This window comes from Geotrypetes seraphini, chromosome 9 (genome assembly GCF_902459505.1).
Source record: "Geotrypetes seraphini chromosome 9, aGeoSer1.1, whole genome shotgun sequence".
In the NCBI taxonomy this organism is placed as follows: Eukaryota; Metazoa; Chordata; class Amphibia; order Gymnophiona; family Dermophiidae; genus Geotrypetes; species Geotrypetes seraphini.
The window spans coordinates 22,433,270-22,451,914 of record NC_047092.1 but is presented as its reverse complement, the minus strand read 5'-3'; the positions used below and the strand labels follow the sequence as shown (position 1 = coordinate 22,451,914).

The window sequence follows — 18,645 nt, the reverse complement described above, 5'->3', positions numbered from 1 at the left end:
CTCCTTCTTTGATAAAAAAAAAAAAAAAATCACTGGAAGGGCACACAGCATGCTGCCAATAAGCCACAGCAGGGTGTACATTAAGGAACATTGATGCACAAAGTCAAAGGCTAAGTCCCTTCAGCACCTGAGAACTTCATTGGAATTCCTTAGTGCTCACCCAAGAACACGTAACTGCAGCTAGAAAAAGATGCTGAGACTACAGTACCCCCCCGACCAGATTTGTATTTAGTCATCATCCATTTTACAGGATTTCCAGTTTACCCATCTACTTGTGCATATGGTGATGCCCTCCAGCACTGTTGGAGCTCCTGCCTTATGAAATCTTAAACAAAATCAGCACAATAGGATTCAGGTTAAAGAAGTGGGATTCATTAATGCTCCTCACGAGCCGCAGACAGGTTGGGTTTTCAGGATATCCCTAGCGAAATGCATGAGATGGATGCGCCTACAATATGTATAATATACTGGACATGCACATCTATCTCATGCATATTCATTAGGGGAATCCTGCAAACTCAACCCATTTGTGGCGCTCAAGGATCATCATCGTATATCATTGGATTGAATATACCCTGAGTGCATTGTGAGACCAGAGATAATTGCCTAGAGAAATGCATAAATGTTAGATACTGCCGTTTTGTAGTGGTGAGTTGAATGCTTGCAATATTAAATATTTCTACAGAGGGTGGGCTATGTGTCTGAACTCCTCCCAGAAATGCATTCAAATTATTTAATGGCATGTTCTCACACTTATCAAATATTCTTAAAAACAAAGCCTAGGCAAGCTCACTTTTCAACATTTAAATGCATTAAAATCCCCAAATAAAGTGATGCTTAATATTAACTGCACCTTCTTCTAATAAATTGTCACAGCAAATTGGCAATGACAAAAGCCCCTTTCCATGGCTGGTGGACAAGTGGATATAAACAACATGACTAGATCAAGAAAGGAGTGTGTGACTGGGTCATGGATTCATAAATATAGCGTGCCTGAGTGTGGGGGGAAGGGAGCATAGCTACAAGATGACTGAGTTGAGGAAACATGTACAGATATAGTGTCCTGGGATTAAGGATGGGATGTGTACATAGGGTGTAACCAGATGGAGGAAGGGTATATAGTTAGAGAATGACTGGGTGGGAGCATGAGTGTATAGGGAGCTACAGAAGGGCTGCATAGGGAATAAATGGTGTGTATCTTGTAATGTGCCTGAGTGGGGGATTCACATCATAGCACTGCATTGCACTGACCTTACACACAGAATTCCCATAAGGACTATCAATATACCGTCAAACACAGTATCCTCATATATGGTCACATCCCACATTGGATTAGATTGACCCCTCTACAAAGGGCATTTCTTTCCCACATATATGACCTGCATAGACCTTCACACTGCATTGCACTGACCTCCCTATACATTATCCTCAGATGCAGTCACACCCTCACACTGCATTATGCTGACCTCCCATACATTGTCCACTTTTTCATTTGTTACAGTCCTTTGCAGCTTATAGACATTCCTCCCCCCCCCAACAAAAACAGCTTGCCATGTTCACCTCTGCCCCCCCTCCACCTTCCCCCCCCATACACACACACCCTTCCTCTCCTCCCCCTGCATCCATCAGCTCTCAAAGTTTCTCCAGACAGGCAGCGACTCATCTGCCCACCTACGTGCTGGCCAGCCATGGCACAGCGCGGTTCATTCCTGAAAATGTCACATCGCTCAAAAGAGCCAACTTCTTCGTGACCAGCGCTCCCCAGGCTCCCGCGAACTATCAAGGCCGCCCCTGCAGCGGCCAATCGCGCTAGCCGGGCGGCTGGACTCACCGTTTGCTGCAGGTCTGGGATCCCGATCCGGATCACAATGGCACTGGCCGTCGGCTCCTCCATGCGTCCCGGCGACAGCAGCTTGTCGGCACTGCCGGAGCTGGCGATGGTGTCGTAGAGGGTCTCGTCCCGCAGGCTGTCCGAGCTCTCCGCCTGGCTCCCGTTGGCAGCACAGCGCTGTGCGTGTGGCTGGGGCTGAGACGACGGCGGCGGCGGCTGCTGCTGCTGCTGCTGCTGTTGCTGCTGCTGCTGCTGCTGCTGCTCCGGAGTCTCATGGTTGTTGGCGGCTGGACGCAGAGGCATGCTCCGTGCGAGAGCGTGTAACGAGAGCACTTCAGAGCCCGGGCATCACCGCACTGTGGGGGGGGGGGAGAAAGGGGGGGGAAAGAGTTCAACAGAGATATAAAATGAGCAACCATAAACAAGTTAGAAAGTTAAGAGAGAAGGGGAGGAAATAGGAAAAAGGGGGGGGGACAAGGGGGGGCAAGAGTTCAACAGAGATATAAAATGAGCAAATATAAACAAGTTAGAAAGTTAAGAGAGAAGGGGGAGGAAATAGGAAAAAAAAGGGGGGGGGAAGTAGAAGAGAAAGAAATAGGAATTGTTTTCTCTCTAAAGTCACATTCAGATGGCACCCAGGAACCATTTCTCCCAACTGGTGAACTAAGCGAAACCCGATCTCTTTGTCTGATCTTGATATGTTCTACGTTTAAATTATTCAAAGGAAGCCGGATGGCTCTGCAGAAATGTCACTGTGAGTCCTCCATCCGGCTGACCTGCCATGTCCCATCTTTCCATCTCTAGTTTCTCTGTGCCTATTTGTCTGTATTCTGTGCATTAGTCTTTCTGTATGTGCAGGTTTGACATACAGTCTCTTTCAGTGACTGTCTCTTTGCCTGCATGAGTCCATGGCTATATAAAGCAGGAGATGATGGTAGACAATGACCAAAGAGCCCATCCAGCTTGCCCATTTATTTTGGTCTACACAGCTACGATGCCTTAGAAGCTTGACCACTATTACTCACGTACTGTCTCTTGCCTATGGGTATAATTGTCCTTCTCTGTGTCTCTGAATGGCTTTCTTGCTTTATGGACTTTATTCAATAAAGATTTTTTTTTCCATAGGCACAGAATGGGAGAAAGTCATTTACAAATAAGGCCCTGAGAGTGTCTATTTGTGCCTGAAGGTGTCTCTGTTTGCCTAAATGTCCCTGGATTTATGAATTTTCAGTAATCTCTGTTGTTACAAAGCTTGCATGGGTACTTTTGTACCGCCAACCTTTTTACAAGCGATATTGCTGAAGGGTTGTCAGGTAAGATTTGCTTCTTTGCAGATGATACCGAAATCTGCAATAGAGTAGACAGCCCGGATGGTGTGAATAATATGAAAAAAGATCTAGCGAAGCTTGAAGAATACTCTGAAATTTAGCAGCTATAATTTAATGCTAAGAAATGCAAGGTTGTGCATTTGGTCTGCAAAAACCCAAAGGAATGGTAGTTTAGGGGGGTAAAGAACTAATACACACAACAGAAGAGTGGAACTGGGGTATGACTATATGCGATGATCTTAAGGTGGCCAAACAGGCTGAAAAGGTAATGGCGAAAGCTAGAAAAATGCTAGGGTGCATAGGAAAAGGTATGGTCAGTAGGAAGAAGGAAGTATTGATGCCCCTGTATAAGACTCTGGTGAAACCTCATTTAGAATACTGTATACAATTCTGGAGACCGCACCTTCAGAAAGAGATATAAAGGATAGAGTCGGTCCAGAGGAAGGCTACTAAAATGGTGTGTGGTCTTCATTATACGGCATATGGGGACAGACTTAAAGATCTCAATATGTACTGTATACTTTAGGAAAGGCAGGAAAGGGGAGATACGACAGAGACATTTAAATACCTACATGGCATAATTACGCATGAGTCAAGTCTCTTTCATTTGAAAGGAAGCTCTAGAATGAGAGGGCGTAAGATGAAGTTAAGAGGTGACAGGCTCAGGAGTACTTTATTTTAAAAAGGGTGCTAGGTGTGTGGAACAGTCTCCTGGAGGAAGTGGTGGAGACAGAGACTGTCTGAATTCAAGAAGGCGTGGGATAGGCACGTGGGATCTCTTAGAGAGAGGAAGAGATAATAGTTACTGCAGATGGGTAGACTGGATGGGCCATTTGGCCTTTATTTGCCATCATACTTCTGTTTAACCTTTGAATTAATTTTCAGAAAGAAAAACCAGGGGTAGTTTCCCTTTAAAAATCAGAAAAAAAAGTGGGTACAAAAATACCCATGCATTTTACACCTGCTTTCTCTGCAGGCAATAGACAAAACACAGTGTACATTTTGTAAAGTCAAATGTACTTCCCTGTCCTAAATCCCAGTACACTGTCCTACTAAGTAATGCCTCCTAATCTGGATAAACTGATTCGTATTATAAAAGCCCAGATCTACTTAGAGCTACTTGAAGGGGACACTTTTTAACCTTGGGAAATATACTGTGAGTTAACTATTTGGATACTCCGCTAGAGCCCTTGGAAAATTGTTTCTTCACCCATATCTCTCTCTCTCATTTTTCAGCCATGGAACATGATAGTGAATTTCAAACAGGTCTTCCTAACTGTATTCCTTATTCCCCTGACCCTAGAAAATACACAAACACATTGGCAGCCTTTTTGGTCTAGAACTCTTCGGAACTTGAGCTCTCTCCAAGTTTTCCGCAAACATCTGAAAACCTGGCTTTTCTCAAAAAATGTAAGTCTCCCTCCAACTTAGGAATCGAGGAAACTCTTCTATCTTGGCATCCCAAGTCCTCTAAATTTTCTTCACACTTCTACCTCTAACCCTCTGTTGTAGTTCCTTCCTATTTCTCCTACTGTAAACCGCGTCGAGCTCTACGAACGTGGAGATGATGCGGTATACAAACCTAAGGATTAGATTAGATTGGATATAGCCTCTGTTCCCCTGACAATTCTGGCAGTATCTCTATGGCCTCCTTTTCCTATGGGAATTTGGGAACTGGCCCTAGGGTTTCCCTTCCCCTGGGGGATTCTGGCAGTGTCCATACAGCCTCTTCAAGTATCTATAATGTATAACTTATGATGGGGATTTTAGGATGAGCAAATGGTAATATTGGCGTACTAAACTATTTATACAGATGTGATGGGCATTTAGGCAGTAGGAAAGATGTAGTCTTCTTGTATGGATGCCTAAATTCTAGCCTCTTTAGCTCATATCATCCTGTTTGGTGGACAAATGCCATCTATTTTGGATGTGTCTGCATCTATGTGTAATTCTGCAATCCTCCTCCTCCTTAGTGGTGTGTATTTCAAAAAAGCTGCCTGTTTGGCTTACAGTCCTTTCCCTTCAGAGACGCTCCCTCTGTACCATTATATGTAAAGTCCATTCACTGTCAATTGGAGCCTGTGTATCACAATGCATAAACCGTGTAGAAATGACGTATCACAGGGAGGAACAGAGAGAAAAAGCAAGAGAGAGAGAGGCACAAAGCAAACAAGGATAGTATAGAAAGAGAATAAGACAGCAAAATAGAGAAATTGAAAGAAAGAGCAAGAGAAAAATGCAGATAAAGCAGCAAAGCATAACAAGATATATATAGAGAGGGCCATTTTCGATATGACATCCAAATTCAAGTTTGGATATTTTGTGGAAGATTCTCATAAATCCAGTACCAAACAAGCACAGTTACTTACCATAACAGGTGTTATCCAGGGACAGCAGGCAGATATTCTCACATAAGGGTGACATCATCCACGGAGCCCCGATGCGGACAGCTGCACAAGCAATCTTGCTTGAAGAACTTTAGAAAGTTTGCGACTGCCGCACCGCACATGCGCGAGTGCCTTCCCGCCCGACGTACGGCGTGCATCTCAGTTCAGATAGCTAGCTGAGAAGCCAACCAGGAGAGGTGGGTGGGTTGTGAGAATATCTGCCTGCTGTCCCTGGATAACACCTGTTACGGTAAGTAACTGTGTTTTATCCCAGGACAAGCAGGCAGCATATTCTCACGGTATGGGTGACCTCCAAGCTAATCAGAATGGAATGGTGGGAGTGTTGGCGATTAGGAGAATAAATTTTGTAATACTGTTTGGCCAAAATGGCCATCCCATCTGGAAAAAGAATCCAGAGAGTAATGTGAGGTGAATATATGAACCGAGGACCAAAGTGGCAGCTTTGCATATTTCCTCAATTGAAATAGATCTAAGGAAAGCTACAAAAGCTGCCATTGCTCTAACTTTGTGGGCTGTGACTTGACCCTGTAGTTGTAGCCCAGCCTAAGCATAGGAAAATGAGATGCAAGCAGCCAACCAGTTGGAGATTGTTCTCTTGGAAATTGGATGCCCCAACTTGTTTGGATCGAAGGAGACAAAAAGTTGAGGAGAAGATCTATAGACAGCTCTCAAAAAAATGTTGTGAGGGATTACCCAAGACCAAATCTTCTGGGCTTCCTCGCAAAGAGGAAAGGATTCCGTTTCTCCCTGCTTGTTCATGTAGTATATGGCTACTTGATTATACGAATAAGCACCACTTGATCGTGAAGAAGATATTGAAAAGCTTTGAGAGCATTGAAGATTGATGTGATTTTGACAGTCTGTGGCAGACCAATATCCTTGAGTACGGAGACCATCAAGATGAGCTCCCCAAGTGTAGGTCAAAGAATCTGTTGTGAGGACCTTCTGGTGAGGGGGCATTTGGAATAGCAAACCTCTGGAAAGATTGGACAAGAGCATCCACCATTGAAGAGATTGCTGAAGAGAAGATGTCACTGTAATGTGCTGAGAGATTGGGTCGAAAGCCTGTGACCATTGAGAAGCCAGGGTCCACTGAGGAATTCTGAGGTGAAGTCTGGCAAAAGGAGTCAAGTGAACAGTAGATGCCATTTGACCTAAGAGAACCATCATGTGTCTCGCTGAGAGAGAAGTGAGGGTAGACAATTGTTGGCAAAGGTGTATGAGGGCATCCTGATGTTGCTGGGGAAGGAATGTTCTGAGTTGCACAGTGTCCAGTAGAGCTCTGATGAACTTCAGAGTTTGAGAGGGCTGCAGTTGGGATTTGAGAAAATTGATTTTTAATCTTAAATTTTGCAGGAACCACATAGTAACCCCCTGAGACATGGGATCTTTGAAGAGCCAGTCATCCAGATATGGGAAAACCTGGAGTCTGTGACTGTGCAAAGCTACTGCTACCACTACCAGGCACTTGGTGAAAACTCTGGGAGATGATGCCAGGCCGAAGGTAGCACTCTGAATTGGTAATGATGATCTCCCACCCGAAATCTGAGAAATTTAATGGGAAAGTGAGTGTAAGCCTCCTTGAGATCCAGAGAGCATAACCAATCGTAGCGATCCAGAAGGGGATATAAGGATGCCAGAGAAAACATCCAAAATTTTTCTTTGACAAGAAATTTGTTGAGAGCTCTTAGATCCAATATCGATTGGAGACCTCCCATCTTCTTTGGAACAAGGAAATAACAGGAGTAAAACCCTTTGTTCTGCTGTTCCAGGGGAACTCTCTTGATGGCACTGAGAGTTAGCAGAACTTGAACTTCCTGGAGAAGAAGAGAAATCTGTGACAAATTGGAAGTAAACTCTCTTGGTGGGTGATCTGATGGAATCTGAAGGAAATGAAGAGAATACCCTTCCTTGATGATTTTGAGTACCCAGAGGTCGGAAGGGATGAGTTCCCAATGGTGATAATAATGGTGAAGACGACCTCTGATGTGAAGAGGAGAAGACAAGGACAGATGGATTGACGTTATGCTCTGACTGAGATGGTCAAAAAGACTGTGCAGGCTTTGCAGCAGCTGGCATCTGAGGTTTTTGTTGCTGTTGCTGAGGCTGTTTCTTCTGCGGTGGGCGAGAATATGGAGCAGACTTAGGGGGATAGCGCCTCTGATAGGAGGAAGAAGGTTTAAATCCCTGGGAAGCAGAAGGTTTAGGCTTTGGTCTGATTAATGTGGCAAAAGATCTTTCATGCTCAGACAATCTTTTACTGGCAGCCTTAATGGATTCAAAGAAGCTCATCTCCAAGACAGGGGATGTTTGCCAATCTGTCTTGGAGATTAGGATTCATAGCCACAATTCTCAACCAGGCTAATCGTCGCATGGCCACTGAAAATGCTGTGACAAGTGAAGTCATCTCAAAAGCATCATATGCTGCTTGTACCATATGTATTTGAAGTTGCGTGAGAGTACAATGCATATGTTTAAACTCAGGAAGCCAATGAGAAGGCAAATAGTTGAAAAAAGATGGTATAATTTTGACCCAATATTTGAGATTTGAAGTGAAGACAAAATTATAATTCAAAATTTGATTTGTCATCATAGAATTTTGATAAAACCTAAGACCAAATTTGTCCACGGTCCTTCCTTCCCTTCCAGGGGGAACTGTAGCATATACCTTTGAAGGGGTAGACTTCTTCAGAGAAGATTCTGCTACCAAAGATTGGTGTGATAGTTGAGGTTTTCCAAAACCTTTACAGTGAACAACCTTGTAACGAGAATCCAGTTTGGCAGGAACTGCTGGAACCGAATATGGAGTATCTAAATATTTCCGAAAATTGTGCTTAAGTATGCCATTCATAGGCAGCTTAAGTGACTCCTTAGGAGGATGTTTAAGTTCCAACTCCTCTAAATACTCCTTAGTATATTTGGAATCTGATTCCAGAGTTATGTTAGGTCTTTACTCATCTGGGGAAGAAATTGAGTAAAAGAAACAGACTCAGGTGTTGAAGTTTCTCTCCGAGGGCTGAAGCGAGAAGAACCTTCTACTGTAGAACCTTCTGCCACTGAGTAAGAAGGTGAAGCTGCCAGTTCATACTGATAGTGGATATATGACTCATCTTGCATGGATGAAGAAGAATAACACTCTCTGGAACGTTGTGGCGTGGAAGGAACAGGTGATGAAGAACGTTCATCTTAAGAGAACGTGCAGGTGAAAGATGTTTATATTTTAACATCTGCTTTAGAGAAGTAGCATGAGGAGACCCATGCCTTGACTGAAATTGACATTCTGAGGAATGGTGCTTCAGAAGAGGAGACCTATGCCTCAATGAATGTTTTGAAGAGGAGGATCATGAGCTATGCCTCGATGATCAATGCTTAGGAGAGTTTGTTGATGTTCGATGATGAGGCGAAACTGAGTGATGCTTCGAAGATCAATGCTGCCTCGATAGGGGATAAGAACGCTTCGGTGGTGATCATTGCAAGGACGAATGATGTCTTGGAGAAATCGATCGATGTATCCAAGACATCGTTCATCCTTGCAACGATCTCCACTAAAGCGTTCGTCAAACATGATTTCCCATGATTTCCCTTTCCTGAATCCATGTTGACTGGCTCTCATCAGGTCGTGTGTGTCTAGGTGCCGGACTATGCTATCTTTGTTCAGTGCCTCAACCATCTTTCCAGGGACAGACATGAGACTCACAGGTCTGTAGTTGCCTGGCACTCCTTTCGATCCTTTTTAAAATATCAGCGTGACGTTTGCTATCTTCCAGTCGTCCGGTATCTGTCCTGTTTTGATTGACAGGTTGGCAAGTTTTTGCAATAGTTCTCCAATTTCAAATTTTAGTTCTTTTAGGACTCTCAGATGAATTCCGTCCGGTCCAGGAGATTTATCATTCTTAAGTTTGTCGATCTGGTGGTAAATCTGGTCCAAATCCACTTCTACTGTGGTGAGGCTGTCCTGTATGACTCCCTTGAACACTTTCACTGTGTCAGGTATTGTTGCGGTGTCTTCCTTTGTAAAGACTGACGCAAAGAAGGAATTCAGTTTGTCTGCAATTTGTTTGTCATCCTTGACACACCCTTTTCCTCCCAGATGTCTCGATGATCAATGCTGTGAAGCATGGCTCGATGACGAGGAGTTTCAAGGCAACCTCAATGTCTTGACACCCTCCAGTGGTACAGAACGATGCTCAGGCTGGACTGTCACTACAGGTGTTGACATGGGAGAAAATTTGGTAAACTCCCTTTTAAAGAGAGCATCTTGCATCTCTTTGAAATCATGTATTGATACCAAAGGTGTACTCAGTAGTATTTCCAATGCGGTGTGCTCCAGCGAGAGGGACATCGATGATGATGCACCTCGAGACTTGGAGGCAAGCCGCATTAGTTGTCTCCGAGTAGCTGGCATGAATAGACTCGATGCCTGGATGGCCTGAGACTCTGCTTGGGAAGCTGATGGTTTCTTAGCTAGCTTATCTTACTGAGTGAGTAACCTCGACATCAATATCGAGACATCGGGTGATGTCGATGTTTTTGAAGTCGACGTCTTCCCCGAAGACGATGACTTGATCTACGATGCAGGCTTAGCCGAAGTCGATGTCGAAGCCTTCGCAGGAGTCTGATCCTTAACACCGAAGATCTTACTCTGTTGTATACGTCAGTTCTTCAAGGATCTCTTTTGTAACGTGGCACAGCGCATACAGGATTCCACACAGTGGTCTGGGCCCAGACACTGGATACACCAGTTATGAGGGTCTGTAATCGAAATAGCGCGCTGACACCAGCTATACTTTTTAAATCAGGTGATCGGCTGTGACACTGAGGGAAATACCACCTCAACCAAATCAAAGTCCAAAGGCCGAGGCGTCAAAAAACAGCAAACATGAAAGAAAAAGATTTAGTAAAGAGAAATAAAGATGACAAAAAACAAAACTGAAAGGCAATAACCTGTGGTCGAAAGGCACTAATTATTTGCGCAAAACGTTGAAGTAGGGACTTCTCAGCTCCTTGGAAAAACTAGAACTGAGGAGATGCATGCCCTACGTCAAGCGGGAAGGCACTCGCACATATGCTGTGAGGTAGTCGCAAACTTTCTGAAAATCTTCAAGCAAGATTGCTTGTGCAGGGCTCCGTGGATGACGTCACCCATATGTGAGAATATGAAACATAGAAACATAGAAACAAAGAAAGACGACGGCAGAAAAGGGCCACAGCCCATCAAGTCTGCCCACTCTATTAACCCACCCCATTGAGTGCTAGTGACCTAGTTCCTTAACTTGACCCTCGTAGGGATCCCACGTGGATGTCCCATTTATTCTTAAAATCGAGCACGCTGGTGGCCTTGATCACCTGCACCGGAAGTTTGTTCCAGTGATCTACCACCCTTTCCGTGCTGCCTGTTTGTCCTGGGATAATGCCTACTTTCACAACTGCAAAACTTCTATACTGTTTTTTCAAAAATGGCCATCCATCAAAAAGAAAAATGCACAAAACAAGCCATTGGGATGTAGGAGGGGCCAGTATTTGTAGCAGACTATCCATACAGATATCTCAGCAAAGCAATGGGGCACCTTAGGGGGCTCTTTAGTAAAATTCACATATAAGATCCCAGGTATACACCTCACCATTACCTCCTTATATTGTATAGTGAGCCCCCCCCAAACCCACCAAATACCCACTGTACCCAACTGTACACCATGCCAATAGCCCTTATGCCTGAAGGTATTACCTATATGATGGTCCAGAAGGTTCTTGGTGGATTTTGGTGGGCTCACCCTTCCATCACTAGTAGTTAGAGTGGGATATGGACCTGGGTCATCTTCTTTGCAGTCCATTGCACTGACCACTAGGCTACTCCAGACACCTGCTTGCTGCTCTACTAGGACTGAGTATAACATCTGCAGTTGGCATACAGGTAGGTAGGTACATTTATATTATTTCATTTACATCTTTGGGGTGGGAGGTGGTCAGTGACCACTGGGGGAGTGTGTATGTGTGTTGGGGGGGGGGTCATGCCTACATCTTTCCAGTGGTCATCTGGTCAGTTTGTGCATCTTTATGACATTTATTTATTGTTAAAACAGGTCTAACCTCATATGTCCAAACTGTTCCTTGGGCGTATTCTAAAATGTTTGATTATGGTAGAAAAACATCCAAGCATTAAGCCTACCCTAGTCCTTCCCATACCACACCTCTAACACCCCACCCCTTGAGATTTAGATGAACTGCAGATGACCAACATAGCTATCCATCTAGAACAGTATTTCTCAACTTCTTCAAGCCAAGTACCCTTTAAGTCTAACAAATATCAGCCAAGTACCCCTAACCAAGCTCCACCCTAGACCCACCCAAGTTCCACCCCAGACCAACCCAAGCTCTACCCTAGACCCTGCCCCCATAATAATAATACTAACTGTAATGCAATTTCTTCCATTAATTTTTCATACACGCAATATAATCTTACTAGTCTTTAAGCCCATTACATTAACGGGTGCTAGAATACTGTTCACCCTCTATGTTGCCCCTTCCATTCACTGCCCTCTCTTCTCTTTCCATCTCTCTCTTTCTCTCCCATATGGCCTCTCTCCATCTCCTCCTTCCTTTTGCCTTGGTCTGGCATACCTTCCTCCTTCCCTCCATGCCCTGCCATCTGTTCTTCCCTCCAAGCCATTCTCTCCCCCTCTGCTCACTTTCCTCCTTCAACTACTTCATCGGGCAACAGCAGCATGTACAATTCATTGCTGTTGCTGGCTTCAGGTCTTTCTCTCTGGCCGGTCCTGTCTTCCCAAGCTCTACCCTAGACCCTGCCCCCATAATAATAATACTAACTGTAATGCAATTTCTTCCATTCATTTTTCATATACGCAATATAATCTTATTAACAATACATAATTTTAACCACAAAATTAAACTACGCATAATATATAATGGTAACCACACATAATGATAACCACAAAATTAAACTACACATTTACAGTATATTCTGTTTTATTTTCAAAGAGGTTAAGGCAGATGACTTTAAATTATGTAATGTTACCTCAGTAACTGCTACAGAAAAATAGATAAATATAGTGAAAAATATAGACAGCAGATATAAATTCTCAAAACTGACACATTTTGATCACTAAATTGTTGTCTGGTGATTTTATTTTTCTAATCATCCTTTCCCAGTCTCTGGTTGCACTTTCTTCTGCCTGTTTCCAGGGCCTTCTTAGCCATTGGCTGGTTTTCTCTTCTTCACTTTTTGCCCTACATCCATCTTTGGCATTAACTTTTAACATTCAACTTTTTTCCATTTTTCTGCTTTCTTCTCAAAATCTGCTTTTCCATATCTTCCCTTCCCTTCTCTCTCTTCTCCCATGGTCTGGCATCTCTCTCTCCTTCCCTTCCCCTTTCTGTGGTCCAACATCTCTCTCCTTCCTTTCCCCCCCCTTTCCACAGTCAGGCATTTCTCTTCTCTCCTTCCCACAGTCTGGCATCTCTCTCTCTCCCCTCCTGATGATGATGAGCGTTAGCATCAGAGTCTCCAGCCATAGTCGATGCAGTTGAAGGTGAACTGAAAAGTTTCTCAAATTGCAACTTTCTTCCTTTAAGAGGCCTCTTATGCAAGCAAGAATGGAGCATGCAAGAAATTTCCTGATAATCAGGACATAGGCACTTGGCACACCAGCTATGTGGATCCTTGCTTGAAATGGTCCTGTGGTATCGAGTGCGCCTCTTGAAGCCACTAGGAACTTTGGACATTGAAAGGAAAACCTTTGACATAAGATCAAAGGACTCAATGGTCTGAAGAGGTCGAGTAGATGGTATACCAAAAACGAGTCAATGCTCCCAGCCTGAAAACAGGCTGAAATGAGCCTGAAGGCCCAAATCTAAAAATCAATCAAAAATTAAAAATTTTTGAATGACAGGAAAAGAAACAAAACACAAAAATATGACTGAAAGAAAGGGGAAAAAAAAACTGGGAAGGCACAAAATAGCATACATTTGATGCACTTAGAGAGACTATAAGAACAGCTTCTCAGCTCCGCAGAAAACTGAAAATTGACAGTCCTGTGAGCCGATGTCGGGTGGAAAGGCACTTGAGCGCGCAGTACAGGCAGTCTTAGAGTTTTAAACAGTACACTTTTTGACTGCCCATGCTAGGTTAAGTGGATGACATCACCCACATGTGAGAATATACTGCCTGCTTGTCCTCGGATAACTAAAGTTATGGAAAGAAGGAAAGAAACTTGATGCAAATCTGTCATTATAGGGGAAGTCAGGTCAATATTTTAAGCAGCAGATGCTCATGAGAAAACAGAGATGAAAGAAAAATCAGCTCAGCATCTGCATGATGGATTAAGGTTAAGTGTTTAAGAGAAACTGAGGGAAGGCTTGGAAAAGGAACATTGTGATAACCCATATGAGATACAATTAGAGCATAGACTCCAAAGTCAGAGAAGAATGTTGTGAACATTATAAATCTGATAGCTGTAATTTCTTTACTGCTGCATCAGGGTAGGTAAAAAATGGGAATGAAGGGTTGAATATTCTTTATCAAATCAGCTAGGGAAAAGATGAATCCCAAAAATTGTACCCAAAGGGTAACTCAACTTGGCCTATTAATGAAAATGTGTGAACTAAATCCAACTAATAATAATAATCTTGATAATAATAAAATTTAAGATGAATTTTTTAACTGCCAGGAAAGGTATAAAGCACACAAACTTTCCTCTGTGCAACATTTTTCAGATTTCCAAAGCGACAGCACATAATTCTACTTTGAAATTGTCCCTGGAGAAGCTCTTTGCTTACTTTTACATTTGCTCTTTGACACAAACAGGTCGTTTTGGGTTTTGTTTTCATAATTTCTACAAATAAGCTTGTATTTTCAAAAATATGCATGTATATTAAAACCCCATCCTATCCCTACACCAATTAATATAAGGACGGATTGAAAAGTAATGAGACTGCCTCTATTTTCTTTCCAAGAAGTAGATGTGGCCATGCTGTGCTGGTTTTTGTAGAGCTAAGACATCGACATTTCTGAACCTGCAGTTGGACTGCCCTAGTCTTCATTGTTGGGTCACAGCGAGAGGAAGAATTTTGTACGTTTCATCATGGCAGATAAGGAAGATGTGTTTGTGAGATTACACAGCATGGCTTGCTGTAACATTTCAAGAGTTTCATTACTGTTCTTTACAAGTTTAAAATAAAATTCATTCACACACCTCTAATGTACTCTCACAGAAACATCTTCCTCGGGAAGGAAATGACAGTTAAAATGTGTGAGTGTACAAGAGAGACAAGGAATAGAAGGGAAAGAAGACAGGAAAGAGCTAGGGATCCTAACATTGTGATCATCATGTATCCCCCAAGCACCAGAGAAACAGCATTTTAGAGATGCTTTGAAACATTTATTTAGAATTATTAGCTGCCTTTTCATGAAGAGAATCACACAAAGCAGTTTACATAACATTGAATAGTAATTAGATACTCTTTAAGTATTTCCCCTATCTGTCCCACAGGGGCAATAGAGGGTTAAATGACTTGCCCAGAGTTACAGGCTAGGATCAAATTTACAATCTCAGGGTGCTGAGGCAGCAGCTCTAACCACTAGGCCATTCCTACCATGTTCGATTTGTTTTGTTCTTAGGTGATGAGACAATGAATTCCATCCCTAGGGGGCCAAAAGATGAAAAGTCAGAATATCTGATAGTGTCAAGGCAAAGTGAAGGAGGTGACAAAATAACACCCCCCCCCCCTTTTTTTTTTTTTTCTAAGCTGCAGTAGAGGTTTCTACTAGAGAATGACACGGTGACAAAATTCATCACCGTTCCCGTCCCCGCGGATAACCGCGGGAAACCATCTTCATGCCATTCTTTAAGGAGAGAGGGAAGAATCAGAGTATGAATGGCCACAACCACTGATCCGCAAGCTTTGCTTTGAAGAATGCCGGTGTAGAAGGACTGAGGTTGAAATAGACACTACAGAATGACAGTCTCTGGTATCCAGAGCAGATATCGTGATGTCATAATGCCTCATTCCACCAGTGCCTAAGAGCCAATCACATCAGTGATGTCACAATGGCTTCATTATCCTTGGCTCACATAAGAATCAGAGTATGAATGGCCACAACCACTGACCCAAAGGCTCTGCTTTGAAAAATGCTGGTGTAGAAGGACAGAGGATGAAATAGACACTAGAAAATGACATGGGATTATTTCCCGCGGTTTTCCGCGGGGACGGGAACGGTGATGAATTTTATCACCGTGTCATTCTCTAGTTTCTACCGCAGCCCAGAGTGCTAAATGCTCCGACACTGTTCTGATGCTCATAGAATTCTTATGAGCGTCAGAGCAGCGCGAGAGAATTTGGCACCCCGAGCCATGGTAGAAACCTCTACCGCGGCTTAGTAAAAGAGGGCCTAAATTGGTTAATGAATTGGGAATAAGTGGGATAGTTGAAATGAGAATGAAGGAGAAATTAGCTAGGAATATCAGTGTGAAGTGTTTTATCATATTAAAGTAGAATTTTTATAGTAAATCATAGATGGTACTGGGATTCAAGACAAGCAATTTTCAAAAAAGCAATTCCATATGCCTGTACACATAGAAATGCTTTTGAATATGACCCTTAGGGACAGTGTGGGAAGTTGGAAAGCAGAAAGTGGAACATTGAATTGTGAGAGATTCAGTGATGAAATTGATTGAATATCTTCCAGGAGACTTGGAAAAGACTAGAAAATAAAATGTTCCTTATTTTGCAAGCTGTGCATTAAGCTAGGGCAGTGGTGGGGCTAGAATCAGAAGAGGATGGAGGCAAGGGGCAGAGATGGCATGCTGCTACTACTACTATTGAAAGGCGTACACAGTGCTGTACATTTAACACTCAATAGATGGTTCCTGCATAGAAGAGCTTACAATCTAATTTGGACAGACTGACAGGACCTCTCAAGGTTAGGGAGATTCTGGTAGAAGGAATGATACAATGGGTATAGGTATCTGACAGTGAGTGGAAGTTAAGAGTTGAAAGCAGTTTCAAAAAAGTGGGCTTTTAGTTTGGATTTCAATACTGCTAGAGACGGTGCACCATGTATTGATTCAGGCAGCCTGTTCCAGGCATACTGCAACACCACGTTGTGTTTAAATAAGAAATTTAAAGTAATAGGGGTGCCAGTTAGTCTACTTGAATGCAGAGAAATTGAGGTTAATGGATAAAACTAATGAAGGCAATTTTGACCTGTGCAAATCTGAGTAGCCTGTACATGGGAAAGGACATATGCTCTGAGATGGCAGGGGTTAGGTCAGAGGATGCAACAATTTGTTTAAATTTGAATTTGCAAAATTGCATGCGTTGATTTTCAGGGGAAAATAACTATCTATAGATCAAAGCTGGTACAAATTGTCTGTGTGGCCCTTTTCCCTGAGCCATTTGCAAAAGGGAATGTGTGTACTTTCTTGTTGAGAGCTGGTGCAAAGCTTGCTATTAAAGTAGCTGCAGACTATGTAACTATGCACACACTTTTGAAAAATTGTGCTTACAGGAGCAAATTCTATAAATGGCATCCTGATTGTAGGTGGCAATAAGCATCCTACCGCTGTCTAACCAGCCAATTGGGATACATGTAAAAAAAAAAAAAACAACATTCTGAGGTAGGCTGCCTACATTGTAGTCATCTTCATGAGCCTAGGGCGGTGCATAGAGCTGCCTAAGCTCACCCAAGGCTAGGCGTGGGCATGGTTTCACCCGGAAGTGGCTTTAGGTGAGCTTAGGTGGCCCTAGGCTCTCTAGGGCCACGATAGGCGCCTGAAATGTAGGCCTGCAAAATGCTGGCCTACATTTCAAATAGACAAGGCCACTGAACTAAGGCCCAGATTCATTAACCTACCCGATTGGGCCTGATCTGGGCAGGTCCGACGAATTCAGTAAAGGCAAATATGCAGATGGGGCGCTCGGAGGAATGCCCCCATCTGCCTGCACGGATCGCTGTTGTGCAATCTGCGTGCTTGCGCAGACCATCTGTAGATCCGTTTTTGGGTTTTTGTTCCTAACAGCCTAACCCGTAAAAGATTGTCAATAACCCCAGATGTGTCTCTTTTACAATTCTTTCGTTTGTGTTTGAAGCTGGAGCAGCTGCCTGGCCACGGAAGACCTCGCCTCCACTTGCCCTGACACTCTTGCTCTCTGCCGCCCTTCCCTGCAATGCAGCTCCGCTTTAAAAACACGGGCTTGCACTGCGGGGAAGGCGGCAGAGAGCAGGAGAATCAGGGCAAGAGGAGGTGAAGTCTCTCGTGGCCAGGGTGGAAAAAAAAACATTCAAAATCATTTTTGTGCCACTGCTGGTTTAGCACTCAGGGGGCAGAGACGGTAGAGAGCAGAGTCGGGGCGGCAGAGAGCAGAGGGAACCTCGAGGAAGAGGGGTTTTGGTTGTTTTTTGTAAAGCTCCTTCATTTTCCATTTACAGCAAATTCAACTGTCAGCTTTGCAAGAGCTGTATTGTTCCTTTCATATCAGTTTGGATGGAGCAGGAGAGTCTGCAGGGACGTGAGTCACTGGTTCTTACCAGTCGCTTGGTTTATGATTGGCCAGCCCAGTCGGTGTGCCTGAAAAATGTTGGTGAATCCTTGCTAGATTTGCATGCCATTTCCCTAATTTGCATGCGTGGATCGGATCGGGTGCGGCCAGGTTAGTGAATCAGGTCGGGGTCGTAAAGGGGTCGCAAACCAATTGGTACATGATTGGTTTGCTTAGTGAATCTAGCCCTAATTGTGGTAAGGGAATTTACCTGCCGCAATCAGTTTAGCGGCCGCAGCAGGGAACCCATCTCCCTCCCCACCCCACCCACCCCCGCAATAATTACTGACAGGAGGGATACCCAGTGCCTCTTGCCAGAAACTACCCCACTCCCCCACTGAGACATCCCCTGGCAGGAGGGATGCCCAGTCCCTTCTGCCAGAACACCACCCTGAAGGGATTAGCCTAAGGGATTTGGCCAATCGGAATCTTAGGCCACTCCCAGTGCATCCCAAAATGCACTGGGAGAAAGGCCTAAGATTTCGGTTGATCCAGGTGCCTAAGAGCCCTCCAATGGGAGGGG

The 18,645-nt window shown here is 43.7% G+C and overlaps 1 protein-coding gene across 3 annotated transcripts in view; it reads right to left on the bottom strand.

The window, feature by feature from the left end:
• The window catches only part of SHANK3 (SH3 and multiple ankyrin repeat domains 3), a 924,054-nt gene that overhangs the window by 694,488 nt on the left and 210,921 nt on the right, over positions 1-18,645 (bottom strand). For all 3 annotated transcript variants that reach the window (XM_033958997.1, XM_033958999.1, XM_033958998.1), the window contains one exon: positions 1,832-2,187. In XM_033958997.1, coding sequence (XP_033814888.1) covers positions 1,832-2,134 — 303 coding nt within the window. In that variant the 5' untranslated portion in view covers positions 2,135-2,187. The remainder of the gene's footprint in view (positions 1-1,831; positions 2,188-18,645) is intronic.